This window comes from Hyperolius riggenbachi, chromosome 1, assembly GCF_040937935.1.
Source record: "Hyperolius riggenbachi isolate aHypRig1 chromosome 1, aHypRig1.pri, whole genome shotgun sequence".
NCBI classification, from domain to species: domain Eukaryota; kingdom Metazoa; phylum Chordata; class Amphibia; order Anura; family Hyperoliidae; genus Hyperolius; species Hyperolius riggenbachi.
This window is the reverse complement of record NC_090646.1, coordinates 262,897,418-262,913,150: the sequence shown is the minus strand read 5'-3', so window position 1 is coordinate 262,913,150 and position 15,733 is coordinate 262,897,418. Positions and strand designations below refer to the sequence as shown.

Sequence of the window (15,733 nt, the reverse complement as noted above, 5' to 3'; positions counted from 1 at the left end):
AGTTCGGGAACAGCCGTAGTAGTATGCCTGATGCAGTGTAGTTTTAACACCGCCCATCCTGAGCACAAGATGCGTTTGGGCTTCCCTGCCATCTAAAGACAGCTGAGCTCTATACATCTGTAAGGAGCCAATTTCATTGGCTTCTAACCCCCGATCACTGTGAGCCAATCACAGCGATCAGGAAGTTTAAAATAAAAAAAAGCTTTGGTTCTTAAAGGACTTACTAGGCAAACAGACAAAAAAAAGTTAATTACCTCATGGGCATTGCAGTCCTCCTTGCAGACTATTAGTGCCTCCCTTGTCACTGTCTGGTGCTTTGTTATTATAATCCACACTGTAGTGCAGGCCCAGACCCTGCCTACGGTAGCCCTATCAGTTTGCGATTAAAACCGGCGCTTTGAAAATCCTGCGTCTGCTGGGTTTTCTTAGCCGCTAGTGCAGCTGCACAAGTTCTCTGTCCTGTCCCCGGCCTGTACTCCCAGCGCTCAGCTTTACGTCAATCATTATTGATTAAGTCACGTACAAGTCACGTCTCCCCACACTCAGCGCTGCTTGTCTTTGCTGAGGGGGCACGGCTGACTTGTACCTCAATCAGTCATGTGGGTGGTCGTGGGGGCCCGCCCACATGACATATAGCTGAGCGCTGGGAGCGAGGATGGGCCGGGGACAGGAGAGCTACAGAGGGAGGCTTGCATCTTGCAATGTAAAAAATAAGGACTAAGTTAGTCAGAGAGCAGTGCTATTTTCTCAAGCGCTTATACATTAAACATTGAAAGGCAACTTCAGTTAATATTTTACTGCAGGAAAGTTCAAAGGGTTATTAGCTCTGCTCTGTTTCATAGTTATAATACAGAGTGTAATTTTTAAAATGCAAATATTAGAGAATGATGCAATGTTATGAAAACAATGCATATATAACTAAAAATAAAAATATGAGAGTATTTTCTTTGCTACTAATGTTCTATTAATTATCCTTACTACACATACAATTCATTCTATACATATTATTTTTCCGCTTCAGTTTCACTTTAAAGAGAATCTGAAGCCAAAAAAAAAATGGCTTTTTAGCTTATATCCCTATGAGGCATGCATGCCCCAGCTGCATAACAAGGGGTCTTTTCCCCTCAAATCCCCCCTGTGCTGCCCGGGGAGCGCTTCCGTGTGAGGCCGGGCTATGAGCTGCAGCCCTGCCTCACATGCGTCTGTCAGCAGGCGGATCTCCGCCTCTCCCCCGCCCCTCTCAGTCTTCCTTCACTGAGAGGGGTGGGGAAGAGGCAATAATACGCGCTGACAGACACGTGTGAGGCAGGGCTGCGGCTCATAGCCCTGCCTCACACGGAGCGCACAGGGGCAGCAAAATCTACGACCAAGAAAGTCGTGGATTTTGCGGGGGGATTTAGGGGGTAAAGACCCCTCGTTATGCAGCGCAATAGGGGCGTTTTAGCTGGGGCATACATGCCTCATAGGGATATAAGCTAAAAAGCCATTTTTATTTTGGCTTCAGATTCTCTTTAAGACTGAAACACGCCATCTGATCACTATTTTGCAAAAAAAAAACAGTGTTTTATTTCGGCTTTATTAATTTTATAAAATGTGCACTATTGTGTGGAAAAGGGGTGTGGGGGTGAAATTATATTTTAAATTGCCCATATACTCATTCTAAAGATTTTAACTTACACAATGCTATATCCATATTCCTTGAGTTGGGCGAGGGCTCCGCAGTTCTGGTCACTTAATTCTTTATTTTTCTTGAGTGCAGCTTCAAACAGTTTTGGCTTAAGGAACAATAAAAGGAATCAGTACAAGAGAACTAATTGGATGGATTGTTTCATTAATAAATGTGTAAACTTACCCCTTCCTTGATACACTCAGCAGCGTTATCATGACCACAGCACTTTGTGAGCAGCGCTTCATATCCTTTAGCAACTCGCAGCACAGACTGAACAGAAGATGATTGATGTTGTCTTGCAAACTCATGGATAAATCTACAGAAACAAAGGTATACTTGAATTGTATCTCTGAGAGAAAGAGTAATGTAGGCTTATCTACTGAGGATCAGTCAGCTAGGGTTGCTTTCCCACTGCACTTACTGCCCATACAATTCTATGGACCTGTTCAAATTTCTGTGTGGTAATGGATTGCGTTAGTCTAACTGTCTGCATGCAGGCTTTTAATTATCTTGTATGTTATAATGCGCCCAGTGTCCATTGCAGTTCATACACATTATAATGCACGTGTTATGCAACACACACAATGTGAATCCAGCCAAAATAGCTGGGTATACACTACTGCTTCACCCTACAGTTTATATTACAAGAAACATTAAAGTACCCCCCTCCCCTTAAACTTTGAATGGTGTTTTACTATTGTGCTGTGACTAAGTCACAGCACAATCCTTCCCCCTTCAGGGCCCCTGTGGCCCCCGTTCTGCTCAGTCGTAATATTCGACTGAGCAGAACTTCAAATATGAGCGGGGAGGAAGTGGCAGTTCTTCCTCCCCTCTGCACGTCCATCATTCCGACTCCCTCCACCAGCCGCTTTAGTTCCGCTTAATGATTCAATGCACACAGTGCACAGGGTAGCTACACTGTGTGCGGGCTTGTGATAATTGTAGTCAGATATCCTTCCAACCTCAATTAACACAGCGCAGCTACCCTGTGCGCTGTGTGCAGTGAAACATATACGTACCTAAAGCTGTGAGTGGGGGGGGGCGGAGTTAAGGACATGCAGAGGGGAGGAAGAACTGCCTCCCCGCTCATAGTTGGCGCCAGAACGGGGCCACAGGGGGCGCTGGAGGGGGAGGATCATGCTTTGTGCTGTGACAAAGTCACAGCACCAATAATAAAACAATTTTTAAAGTATTTGGGACTAGGTCAGGGGTACTTCAAGTGTTACTTTAAATATTTACAACTCTGTAATCAAATATGTAACAGTGATACTGAAACTGTTTAGAACACTTTAACATAACAAAATGCATGCATATATAAATATTTGAAGTGTCAGTATGGGCTAAATGAGAGGTTTGCTAGAGGAAAAGCAGATACTCATCTCCACAGAGAGGCTGCCTGGACCCCTTATTTACTTTCTAGGTTGGGGAAGAATTTTTTCCTCTGAAGTGGGCAGTTAAACAAGTTTTTTTAGCCTTCTTTTGCATTACTTTTACAGACTCCTCATATTTACATACTATGTAAAATACAGTGTTGTACATAGTACAATCCACGCGTGCATAAAATAGAGGCACTATGAAAAAAGGGTTACAGACAAATTTCTTATTTTACAATACAGGGAGTGCAGAATTATTTAGGCAAGTTGTATTTTTGAGGAATAATTTTATTATTGAACAACAACCATGTTCTCAATGAACCCAAAAAAGTAATTAATATCAAAGCTGAATATTTTTGAAAGTAGTTTTTAGTTTGTTTTTAGTTTTAGCTATTTTAGGGGGATATCTGTGTGTGCAGGTGACTATTACTGTGCATAATTATTAGGCAACTTAACAAAAAACAAATATATACCCGTTTCAATTATTTATTTTTACCAGTGAAACCAATATAACATCTCAACATTCACAAATATACATTTCTGACATTCAAAAACAAAACAAAAACAAATCAGTGACCAATATAGCCACCTTTCTTTGCAAGGACACTCAAAAGCCTGCCATCCATGGATTCTGTCAGTGTTTTTATCTGTACACCATCAACATTGCGTGCAGCAGCAACCACAGCCTCCCAGACACTGTTCAGAGAGGTGTACTGTTTTCCCTCCTTGTAAATCTCACATTTTATGATGGACCACAGGTTTTCAATGGGGTTCAGATCAGGTGAACAAGGAGGCCATGTCATTGGTTTTTCTTCTTTTATACCCTTTCTTGCCAGCCACGCTGTGGAGTACTTGGACGCGTGTGATGGAGCATTGTCCTGCATGAAAATCATGTTTTTCTTGAAGGATGCAGACTTCTTCCTGTACCACTGCTTGAAGAAGGTGTCTTCCAGAATCTGGCAGTAGGACTGGGAGTTGAGCTTGACTCCATCCTCAACCCGAAAAGGCCCCACAAGCTCATCTTTGATGATACCAGCCCAAACCAGTACTCCACCTCCACCTTGCTGGGGTCTGAGTCGGATTGGAGCTCTCTACCCTTTACCAATCCAGCCACGGGCCCATCCATCTGGCCCATCAAGACTCACTCTCATTTCATCAGTCCATAAAACCTTAGAAAAATCAGTCTTGAGATATTTCTTAGCTCAGTATTGACGTTTCAGCTTGTGTGTCTTGTTCAGTGGTGGTCGTCTTTCAGCCTTTCTTACCTTGGCCATGTCTTTGAGTATTGCACACCTTGTGCTTTTGGGCACTCCAGTGATGTTGCAGCTCTGAAATATGGCCAAACTGGAGGCAAGTGGCATCTTGGCAGCTGCACGCTTGACTTTTCTCAGTTCATGGGCAGTTATTTTGCGCCTTGGCTTTTCCACACGCTTCTTACGACCCTGTTGACTATTTTGAATGAAACGCTTGATTGTTCGATGATCACGCTTCAGAAGCTTTGCAATTTTAAGAGTGCTGCATCCCTTTGCAAGATATCTCACTATTTTTGACTTTTCTGAGCCTGTCAAGTCCTTCTTTTGACCCATTTTGCCAAAGGAAAGGAAGTCGCCTAATAATTATGCACACCTGATATAGGGTGTTGATGTCATTAGACCACACCCCTTCTCATTACAGAGATGCACATCACCTAATGCTTAATTGGTAGTAGGCTTTCAAGCCTATACAGCTTGGAGTAAGACAACATGCATAAAGAGGATGATGTGGTCAAAATACTCATTTGCCTAATAATTCTGCACTCCCTGTAATAAGTTCAAAAATATTAGTTTACAAATAAAGTTTGTTTTATTACTACTAAACCTGACCCTACTTTCACACAGAACCCTCTCTCTACGGATCTCTAACCCTAACTCACCCCTGGTGCCTAACCTTAAGACTACCCTGGTGGTGCCTAACCCTAACAACCCCCCTGTTGGTGGCTAACCCTAAGACCCCCCTGGTGGTGCCTAACCCTAAGACCCCCCTGGTGGTGCCTAACCCTAAGACCCCCCTGGTGGTGCCTAACCCTAAAATTTACCTGGTGGTGCCTAACCCTAAGACCCCAAAATTAAAACTCTCAAAAATAATGTTAAAATTATTTAAAAAAAGTTAAATTACATGTCAAAACAATAATTAACGTAATTATATTTCTAAAAAGGACCCCTAAAATTAAAAATCTCAAAAAGAATGTAAAAATTATTAAAAAAAAAAAAGTAAAAGTACACGACAAAACGATAATTAACGTAATTAAGATTCTAGGAACAAATGTAAAATTGATAAAAAAAAGTACAATATCAAAATATTGAAAAGTTAAAATGATAAAAAAAAAATAATGATAATTGTGAAAACAAATTTGATAACAATATTTTCCATTATAGCATTGTAAAATGATAAACAACAATAGGCGCGTAGTTAAACGGGCGCTCAATTTGTCCAGTTTTGCGCTCAATAGCCAATATTTAATATTGGAGTCAACGGCGGCGCCTGATTTGTCCACTTCTCATATGCACCCAATTTTCCTGCTTCCCATTGCACTGCATGACTATAGCAAATAAAAATAAATGATGTGAGTGGTCTGGGATACAGTGAGATGTACAATGATAAATAAAGAAATTGTGTGTACCATTTCCAATGATTTCAGTATGATGTGCTATGAAAGTCCACAGATCCTTGCATATCATGGCAGATCAGCTGCACAGGAAAGGTTCAATTGCTTCCCACCCAGTGATCACCTTTGCACCACATGCTAACTTAGCATTGCTAAGCAGAATAATCACAATTTTGAAAACTTTCAACTTAGCCTGGTGCCATCACCAACCAAACGGTGCCAATATTAATACAAATTAGTGGGAGAAAATGTCAGCAAAAGCTACTCTTCCATTAGGCCTTATTAGGGCAGATTACAGACAACATTTGTGCCACAAAGGAGTGGCAGGCATAATTTTCTTAATAGAATGATTAAAGGAAAGGTTCAAGCAATATAAAAAAATGAGTTTCACTTACCTGGGGCTTCTACCAGCCTCATGCAGCAATCCTGTGCCCTTGTAGTCACTCACTGCTGCTCCAGTCCCCCGCTGGCAGCTTTCCGACCTCAGAGGTCGGCGGGACGCATTGCGTACATTTTTACGCATTCCCGCTAGTGAGGAACATTAACACATACATTTTTACGCGTTACTGGTTCAATGCGTACATTTTTACGTATTGAGCCAGTAATGCGTAAAAATGTATGTGTTAATGTTCCTGCACTAGCGGGAATGCGTAAAAATGTACGCAATGCGTCCCGCCGACCTCCGAGGTCAGAAAGCTGCCAGCGGGGGACTGGAGCAGCGGTGAGTGACTATGAGGGCACAGGATGGCTGCATGGGGCTGGTAGAAGCCCCAGGTAAGTGAAACTCATTTTTTTATTTTGCTTGGACCTTCCCTTTAAAGATAACAATGGAATTTAAAGGGGTAACAGTAAAAAAGGGCGCAGGAGGCTAGTGGACAAATCGGGCGCCGCCATTCACTCCCATAATAAATATCGTTTACTTGGCGCCGAACGGGAAAAAAGGGCGCCCGAGAATAATAACGTTTTCCAAGGGCGCCCGAAGATTTTTAATGTTTTATAACTGCTTGTGATGATTTACATTTCCTATTTCAATAAAACATTATTTTAAATGTTATCCCTTACTGTTTGTAAAACATTATTATTCACAAAATAAAGCGATCAGTACGTAACGTAAATTGTAATATATTTTATCCCTTACTGTTTCTAAAACATTATTCTACACACAATACAGTGATCACTAAGGAGGGTCTTAGGTTTAGGCACCACCAGGGGGGTCTTAGGTTTAGGCACCACCAGGAGGGTCTTAGGTTTAGGCACCACCAGGGGGGTCTTAGGTTTAGGCACCATCAAGGGGGGTCTTAGGTTTAGGCACCATCAGGGGAGTCTTAGGTTTAGGCACCACCAGGGGGGTCTTAGGTTTAGGCACCACCAGGGGGGTCTTAGGTTTAGGCACCATCAGGGGGTCTTAGGTTTAGGCACCACCAGGGGGGTCTTAGGTTTAAGCACCACCAGGGGGGGTCTTAGGTTTAGGCACCACCAGGGGGGTCTTAGGTTTAGGCACCAATACGGGGGTCTAGGGGTTAGGGGTAGGTATAGGGAGGGTTACTTACTAAATTTTTTTTAAAGGTTATTACACATTTCACTTTTTAAACGGAAGATTAACGTTTTCACAATTGCCGATTTCATGAACATTATTTAATGATTTATAACTTTATAAAAACGAATATTTAAACGAAATATTGTACATTATATTTTTAAACGTTATCCATGTTTATCGTTTAAAACCCCGCGCCCTTTTTTCCCAGTGCCCCTTTTTAACGTACGCATTTAAAGGACCCTGGTTTTAACTATTCTGCTTTAACATTTATGGGACACATGTCAAATGCTAGTGCTGCCTAATTTTAACTGTGTGCGCTGTGTTTAGCTAGGACAGCCACCAGAGAGATTTGGGCCCATATGCAATTCACTTTTTCTCCTGAGTTTTCTCCTAGGTGCTTGTCATAAAATGCCTTTTAAGCCGCTAGCAAGCAAAAAAATACTCAAAATAAATGTAACAGTACTTGTTCACAAACTTTTTGGTACTTTTTGTAAGGATCCGCTCAGCTGGCTGCACAGGCAGACAGCTGTTTGACCATTCCTTGTGTCTGAGGGATGCAGGTCTCTGGATAAGAGAGCTGGCTTTGTCTTGCAAGTTCCAGACCTGCTCTGCTGCTGAGGGATTTGCATACATTGGTTATGCAAATCATCTAGCTGCTGGCAGTATAAAGGTTGGGATCACCCACAATCCTTTGCTGGTCATTCCTTCAGGGTTTGTATTAAACACTCCTAGAGTGTCAGCCATGCTACTTCTTGTTAAAGTTATCTTGCATATCTGTTTTGTTTGTCTGTTGCGATTGTCCTGTCCCAGCGGTGGTCGACAGGAAATCTTTCTGATCTTTGTTCTTGAAGTGTAAGCTGGAGCAGCGGTTGCTACCGGCTAACTCATCTATCTGTCGTGTTTGGATCGCACAAGCCTCTAGCGGTAGCGGCTGTGGATCCTTCTGATCTTTGTTCTTGGAGTGTAGCTGGAGCAGCGGTTGCTACCAGCTATCTCATCTGTTCTGTCTTCCTGGATCGCACTCACCTTGCGCTAGTGCTGTGGATCCTTCTGTTCTGTCTTCCTGGATCGCAGTAGCTTCTAGCGCTAGCGCTGTGGATCCTTCTGATCTGTTTTCTTGTTCCTGAGTTTAGATCGCACTAGCCGCTAGCGTTAGCGGCTGTGGATCTTTCGGATCTGTGTTCCTGCTTGGATCACACTTGCTCTGGCGGAAGAGCGGTGGATCCTGTCTGCCTAGTTCCTGTTTCTTGTTTGTCTGTCTTGTCTGATACGAGCGCTTGCTGTAGGCTCGGTGAGGTAACCGTTAGGCAAGCGTTCATGTTTTGTTTCGTGTTTGTCTGTCTTTGGTTAGTTAGGCGTGCTTGTCTCTGTTGTGTGTAACATGCGGAGACCGCGCTGTAAACGCGTTTGCTGTTGCGAATGAGTGCGGTGTTCGCGTTTAGTTAGCGTTTGTTGTTTTCTTTATCATTCTCATTGTATTATTTTGCTGTGCCTTCGCTCCTCTTGTGTTCTGTCCTAGTCTGTCTTGTGTCACTTCTGGCGATCGCCTTTCTCGCGTTCGCGTTCCTTCTTTTGTTTCTGCTGATGTGTGTTCACCGTCTAGACTAGATTGGTGAACACACATTCGTCCTGTCCCTGTGCTCTTTCTCTTTATGGGCTGTTCAGCGCCGCATTGTCTTGATCCGTACAATCCCCATCTGGCATCTGTGGCCGTGCAGCGATCGTACTCGTCTGCACTCCACATCGCCATCTGCCGGTGGGAATTGCCCTTTGCTGGTGCATTGCACCTAGCCTGGGTTCACCCAATTATACGCTTGTGAAAGGTTTTCGCTGTGTCAGTGCGCATTTCGTGCGCTGACCACGAAAACGATTCCACAATCATTACAGAATGACCAGCCAAACCAAAATTCCCAGTGTAGAGGGAATTTCCGATTTGTTCGATTTTATCGAATATGGCTCTTGTACTTTTAAGAGATTTAAAAATCTTGAACCTGAAACAGCAGATGAATTTTTGTCTGAGTGCACTAAACTTTTAGCGAATTCTGAATTCCAATGCACCCCAGTGTCTACCTGGGCTCCCCAGATGGCCTACATTCTGTTTGGGGGCGAAATGTTAAAGTGGGCTTATGATGTGTTAGATCATACCACCCTGAGTCAAAGACCCCTGGAATTCTTGGCCTTTACAATTCATAATTGGCTGAGACTACCTCAGTTACCATACCCCCTTAACGACTTGTTGTTGGCAGCTCAATCAGCTGTTCCATCTACTCAGTGCAAAATCTCTCAGCCTGCAAAGATTTGCATTAACAGTTCACCTTCATCCAAAAAGAAGCCATCCAAAGCTTCTAAGTCTAAACGTAAAAAATCTAGGAAGGCTTCCCAGCGGAAAGATCCGTTGCCCATAGCAACTACAAATAAAGACATTATTTCTATAAGGTCCGAAATGTGGAACACACTTGATTGTGATGAACCCTTAGGGGCTCCTCAGGCTCAGGTTTTGTTGCCCCAAGCAAAAGCCTATGTGGAGCCTATGATAGGCAGAATTATTTTCTATATTAAAGGTGTAAAAAAATTTATACACATTCCTGATTCCGATCCATATGAATCTTACCTAGATACCGGGTTGTTTGAGCCCCCATTTGCTCCCTGGGATATTGGAGCGTTGGTTGATGAGTTTGAGATTGATTGGAAGGCGTTTTGCGATTTCTACATCGCAGAAAGCGCAGAGACGCTACACGCTTGTATAAATTCTGTGTACACTTTGATAGATTCTGATGAGTGTGACGAATGTTTTGTGGATCCAGTGATGTGTGTCTGGCAGACAATCTTGGATGAGTTGCACACTCACCAGTCAATTGATTCCAATAGAGAGACATCGTTATTGAATGATTGTTCCTGCCTTCCTGGGGTAAAGCATGTGAGTTTGGACACCTTACGATCTGAAATGAATGGGTGTACCTTTGTGGTTGATTCCTGTGCGAATCCTGAAAGAGTCTCTCCTGACTGTGTGCAGTTTGAATCTATGCGATCTAATGCCTGTTTCTCGGATGTTCCTGCAAAGTGTGATCAACATGAATGTTTCATTCCCCTCAAAGGTAGACGGGATCCTTTGTCATCAAAAAACAGATCTTTAAAGGAGAACTGTAGTGAGAGGGATATGGAGGCTGCCATATTTATTTCCTTTTAAGCAATACCAGTTGCCTGGCAGCCCTGATGGTCTATTTGCCTAAAGAAGTGTCTGAATCACACCAGAAACCAGCATGCAGCTAATCTTGTCATATCTGTCTAAATTTGTCAGAAACACCTGATCTGCTGCATGCTTGTTCAGGGCCTATGGCTGAAAGTATTAGAGGCAGAGGATTAGCTGAATAGCCAGGCAACTGGTATTGCTTAAAAGGAAATAAATATGGCAGCCTCCATATACCTCTCACTACAGTTCTCCTTTAAGATCTTCCATCTATGATCTTGCTATGGGGAAAAGTCCTAAATTATGCAGCATCAAAAGTAAAATTAATATGTCTAATAAAGCTTCTCCTGTTGTTGTTGCCACTTCTTTTGCAAATGAATCTATGTCTCATTCTGTTCACACCTGTGAAGACCTGTTGCCTGATGACAGTTGCTCCAGTGTTTCTGTCCTAAATGCCTTGCAGTCTGCTCCACAGATCGCGGAGGTTTGCGCTATGGAAGCGCCAGTTTCACAACCTAAAGCGATCTTGGATTTGCAAATTTTGCGCTCTGTCTCCTCGGATTCGACATCGTTAGCCGAGTCTAAGAGTGAGACAGCACTTTGGTTTTGCGAATCTGACTCTGAAGAATCTTTGCTGGGTCCAGAGAAGGTTTCACTGAGCCTGCCCTGTACCATGAATAACAATATGATGTCCAATCGCACTGACATTTGGGAGTCCCTTTCTTGCTTTGAAGAAAGTACTGACTCTCCACCCTGTACTCTGGATGAGTCAATATTGCCTTGTACAATATCTCCTGCAGTGTCCCTAGAGGCTCGTCTAGGTATTGCTGCTATTCTCACCTGTTTTTCTGCAGTTTTGGAGTTGCAAGCTAGTTTGACTGCTACGCAGAATTCTGGGTGCAGTGAGATTGAAGTTAGGGAGTCAGTGTGTGTTCCAGTAAATATTCCTGTACATCCCGCTCATGATGATGAAATTCAGTCTCAGCTTATGGTGGAACCATTCCTGGGACATCTGCCCTGCCTGCAGGAGGTATTTAATGTTCAGGCCTGTAACATGGATAGTTCAGAATCCTTCATAGAAAACTTGGAAAATGACATTTCTGAGGTCTTAGTTGATGTTTTGAAGGTTTCCAAGTCCCTCCTAAAGGGTGCAGAACTTCTAGGAGATGCCTCCTGCCCCCCAGATCAGTCTGAGGTTTTGCCCACTTCGGTAGGCATTGCTCTTGTGCTGACTACCTTTGCAGCTCTTGTGGAGCTCCACTCATGTGTAGTCAAGGATGATATTACAGTCACAGAAAATTCTGAAGTTAAGTCCGAGTCTTCTTTTGAAAGACCAGTACCTGTGACCTCTACTCGTGATGATTTTCTGCCCGGTCCTAGTTTTGGTCTTGTCGTGTCGGACTCTGATGTTAGCAGTTCCCCGACATGTCCTGAGGTTTCTCCTGTGCTGGTGTACCCCAATGTGCTCTATGCCCCAGAAAGCCCAAGTGTGCCTCGGTTACCAGCATGCTCAGATGCTTCCTCAGTGTAGACATGCTCTGATATGGCCTGCCTGCTTGCATGCCCAGAAGTGGTCCCTGAAAGTCCTGATCTTGATGGGGGTCCTGGTAATTCTGAATCCAGAATAATCATAGGTTTCATAGGGGTTCTTGGTAGTTCTCCATGTGAGCCTGGTGATTGTTCTGCCCTCTTGGGATCTCTGTGGAGCTTCAAAAGGTTCTGGGAGATTCCAGGAGAAATTTTGCTTGGTACTCTGGATAGGATCAACAGTGGCTTTTGTGTTGTAAGGGACACTTCGAACAGGTATTGTGGCAGGTTTGGTATTTTTGGACGCTCCCTGGAAGGTGGTGGGTATTGTCTGGAGGGTGTCGATGGCTTCTTCTCTGGCGTTCACAGTCCTGATGGGTGTTATACTGAGACTGGTAGTATTGATGGGCATGTTCAGGTGGCTTTTGCTTACGATGAGGTCGGTTTTGGCTGGACTGACTCTGGAATTGGGCCTTGTCGGGCTGTCCCGACCTTCATGAGTCTTCAGTTGGAGTTTTTGGGAAATACCAGTTCTGAGGGACGTCTGGAATCCGTCCCTAGAGGAGATGGTACTGTAAGGATCCGCTCAGCTGGCTGCACACGCAGACAGCTGTTTGACCATTCCTTGTGTCTGAGGGATGCAGGTCTCTGGATAAGAGAGCTGGCTTTGTCTTGCAAGTTCCAGACCTGCTCTGCTGCTGAGGGATTTGCATACATTGGTTATGCAAATCATCTAGCTGCTGGCAGTATAAAGGTTGGGATCACCCGCAATCCTTTGCTGGTCATTCCTTCAGGGTTTGTATTAAACACTCCTAGAGTGTCAGCCATGCTACTTCTTGTTAAAGTTATCTTAGAGTAATTCTTGGGGCCTTGCGCCAGTGCTGTGGATCCTTCTGATCTGTCTTGCCTGGATCGCACTCGCCTTGCGCTAGTGCTGTGGATCCTTCTGTTCTGTCTCCCTGGATCGCACTAGCCTCTAGCGCTAGCGCTGTGGATCCTTCTGATCTGTTTTCTTGTTCCTGAGTTTAGATCGCACTAGCCGCTAGCGTTAGCGGCTGTGGATCTTTCTGATCTGTGTTCCTGCTTGGATCACACTTGCTCTGGCGGAAGAGCGGTGGATCCTGTCTGCCTAGTTCCTGTTTCTTGTTTGTCTGTCTTGTCTGATACGAGCGCTTGCTGTAGGCTCGGTGAGGTAACCGTCAACCATCGTTCATGTTCTGTTTCGTGTTTGTCTGTCTTTGGTTAGTTAGGCGTGCTTGTCTCTGTTGTGTGTAACATGCGGAGACCGCGCTGTAAATGCATTTGCTGTTGCGAATGAGTGCGGTGTTCGCGTTTAGTTAGCGTTTGTTGTTTTCTTTATCATTCTCATTGTAATATTTTGCTGTGCCTTTGCTCCTCTTGTGTTCTGTCCTAGTCTGTCTTGTGTCACTTCTGGCGATCGCCTTTCTCGTGATCGCGTTCCTACTTTTGTTTCTGCTAATGTGTGTTCACCGTCTAGACTAGATTGGTGAACACGCATTCGTCCTGTCCCTGTGCTCTTTCTCTTTATGGGCTGTTCAGCGCCGCATTGTCTTGATCCGTACAATCCCCATCTGGCATCTGTGGCCGTGCAGCGATCGTACTCGTCTGCACTCCACAGCGCCATCTGCCGGTGGGAATTGCCCTCTGCTGGTGCATTGCACCTAGCCTGGGTTCACCCAATTATACGCTTGTGGAAGGTTTTCGCTGTGTCAGTGCGCATTTCGTGCGCTGACCACGAAAACGATTCCGCAATCGTTACACTTTTTTCAATTGTCAAATGCTGAAAAGTTAGTTTAAAGAGAAGATGAAAATTATCTCCTAGGAGATAACTCAGGTGAAAAAATTAATTGCATATGGGCCTTGGAAACATAAAGCTGAGCAGCAATAGGTGTCAAAAGGAGATTGGCTGACAAGGCAATTATAGCATCCGGCAGCAATACAAACTGGATGGGTTGCACCTTGCCATACCAGCTAATAGGCTCAGGGACAGGAATGGACTAGTCCAAAACCTTTCAGTTCTGTCAGATTTCTACTACCTACTGTAAGTGACAGCAACATAGGAGAAAAGTAATGTCTGGCTCATTTTACTCTGGGAGAAATGCACTTATTATCTGTACATGTGTACATATATTATAAATTTTAAGATTTTTGCGACAGTGGTCCTGTAAGACATACTTTGAAGACTGGTTTCACATATTAAAAGTAACATGTGAGCGTGTGGATTACTAAGCTAATAAAGGGTAAATTTAGATTGCCAAAAGAAGACTGGAAACGCGCATGTTTTTCTCTTTCAATATTAGTTTTAAAAAATGTTTGCTGTATAATAAAGAGTATACTAACTTAGACAAGAATCCATCTTTTTCTTTTGCGAAGTGATCACACACATGTTCATCGTGTGTAAATTGACTCATGTCATGCAGGTCAGCTGGTGGGTCATCTTGTGGCAGTGCATAAATGCAGGCTGCTTGCTCAACCAGAGGCTTTTCACAACAAGCGTCTAATTTGCTTGAGTACTTTTCCTTGTGAGCACATATTTCTTTTGTGACTTTCAGCTGCAAATAAAAAAACACAATACATATATTAGACATAACAGATACAGTGGGATGCAAAAGTTTGGGCAACCTTGTTAATCGTCATGATTTCCCTGTATAAATCGTTGATTGTTAGGATAAAAAATGGCAGTTAAATATATCATATAGGAAACACACACATTGATATTTGAGAAGTGAAATAAAGTTTATTGGATTTCAGGGCCGGGACAAGGTCCACCATCAACATAGGCTGAACTGCTCAAGGGCGCCCCCCCAGCTGTCTTCGTAAGCTTACTGAACATGTGCGGTTCTCTGACTACTGAACTGCGCGTGTGCAGTAAGCTTGCAGAGACCGCCTGCGCCATCTTGCCAGGAGTGCAGATGCATTTTGCCACAACATCGAGCGAAGTCACAGGATTTCGGGAGCTCTGGCTGACTTTTTGCTGTCTGAGGCAAACTTATAAGGATGCACTCCCCCCCCCCCCCTCGCTGACTTGGAATTAGCACCCAAAATCCAACAATTTACACTGTTAATGTTCTCGGTCAGCAGGGCTGCATATTAAACAACTTGAGACATGACATGCTTTAGCTCAACACAATAACACGGTGGCTGAGAGTCTGTGACAAACAAATTGCTCACCCTCAGCTAGTCAGCCATCCGCCATTCCTCCTCAGTCAGGACAGCAGTGCCACCTCCTCCCTTCTGCTGTGCAAGTGAAATGAAACACTGCTGCTCTCCTGCCTCCCCCTCCTCAGTCACTGTCAGACTCCTCCCACAGCACAACAAGCTGCTTTTCCCCAATGTTGACCTTTTTCACCTTGCTCTCCTCTCGCTTCTCCTCTTACTCTGCCTGACCGCATGCTGTTAGTGTAAACACACAGCACAAACATGCTGTCCGAGTAATCTCTGCGCCTGATGCAAATGTTTCACCTTGCTTTATGAGAGAATTGGCCCTGGGGTCATCACATTCACAGGCAGACAGTCTCTCAGACAGCCAAGTGCCTAAATAGCCCCCAGGCAAGTCCACTACTCCTTCCTGGCGCCTGGCTGCTCTCTCACAGGACAGGAGACGCTGAAAGGCACGTTCAGCCACAAAAGAAAGGGGGCGGGACCCATACAGACAGGCTGACGTCACATGAGATGCACACTGGCTGGCTCTCTGCACAACAGAGAGGCGCTGGGGGTGGAATCGCATGGTGACCATGGCATCTAGTGCAGCCAGGGCCCGCCGCACTTGTATACA

At 44.2% G+C, this 15,733-nt stretch overlaps 1 protein-coding gene across 3 annotated transcripts in view; it reads right to left on the bottom strand.

Annotated features, from left to right (window-relative positions):
* Positions 1-15,733, bottom strand: part of LOC137504853 (albumin-like) — a 177,522-nt gene that overhangs the window by 61,321 nt on the left and 100,468 nt on the right. For all 3 annotated transcript variants that reach the window (XM_068233447.1, XM_068233462.1, XM_068233455.1), the window contains exons 8-10: positions 14,299-14,510; positions 1,853-1,985; positions 1,678-1,775 (exon numbers count right to left, since the gene is read on the bottom strand). In XM_068233447.1, the coding sequence (XP_068089548.1) occupies positions 1,678-1,775; positions 1,853-1,985; positions 14,299-14,510 (443 nt within the window). The remainder of the gene's footprint in view (positions 1-1,677; positions 1,776-1,852; positions 1,986-14,298; positions 14,511-15,733) is intronic.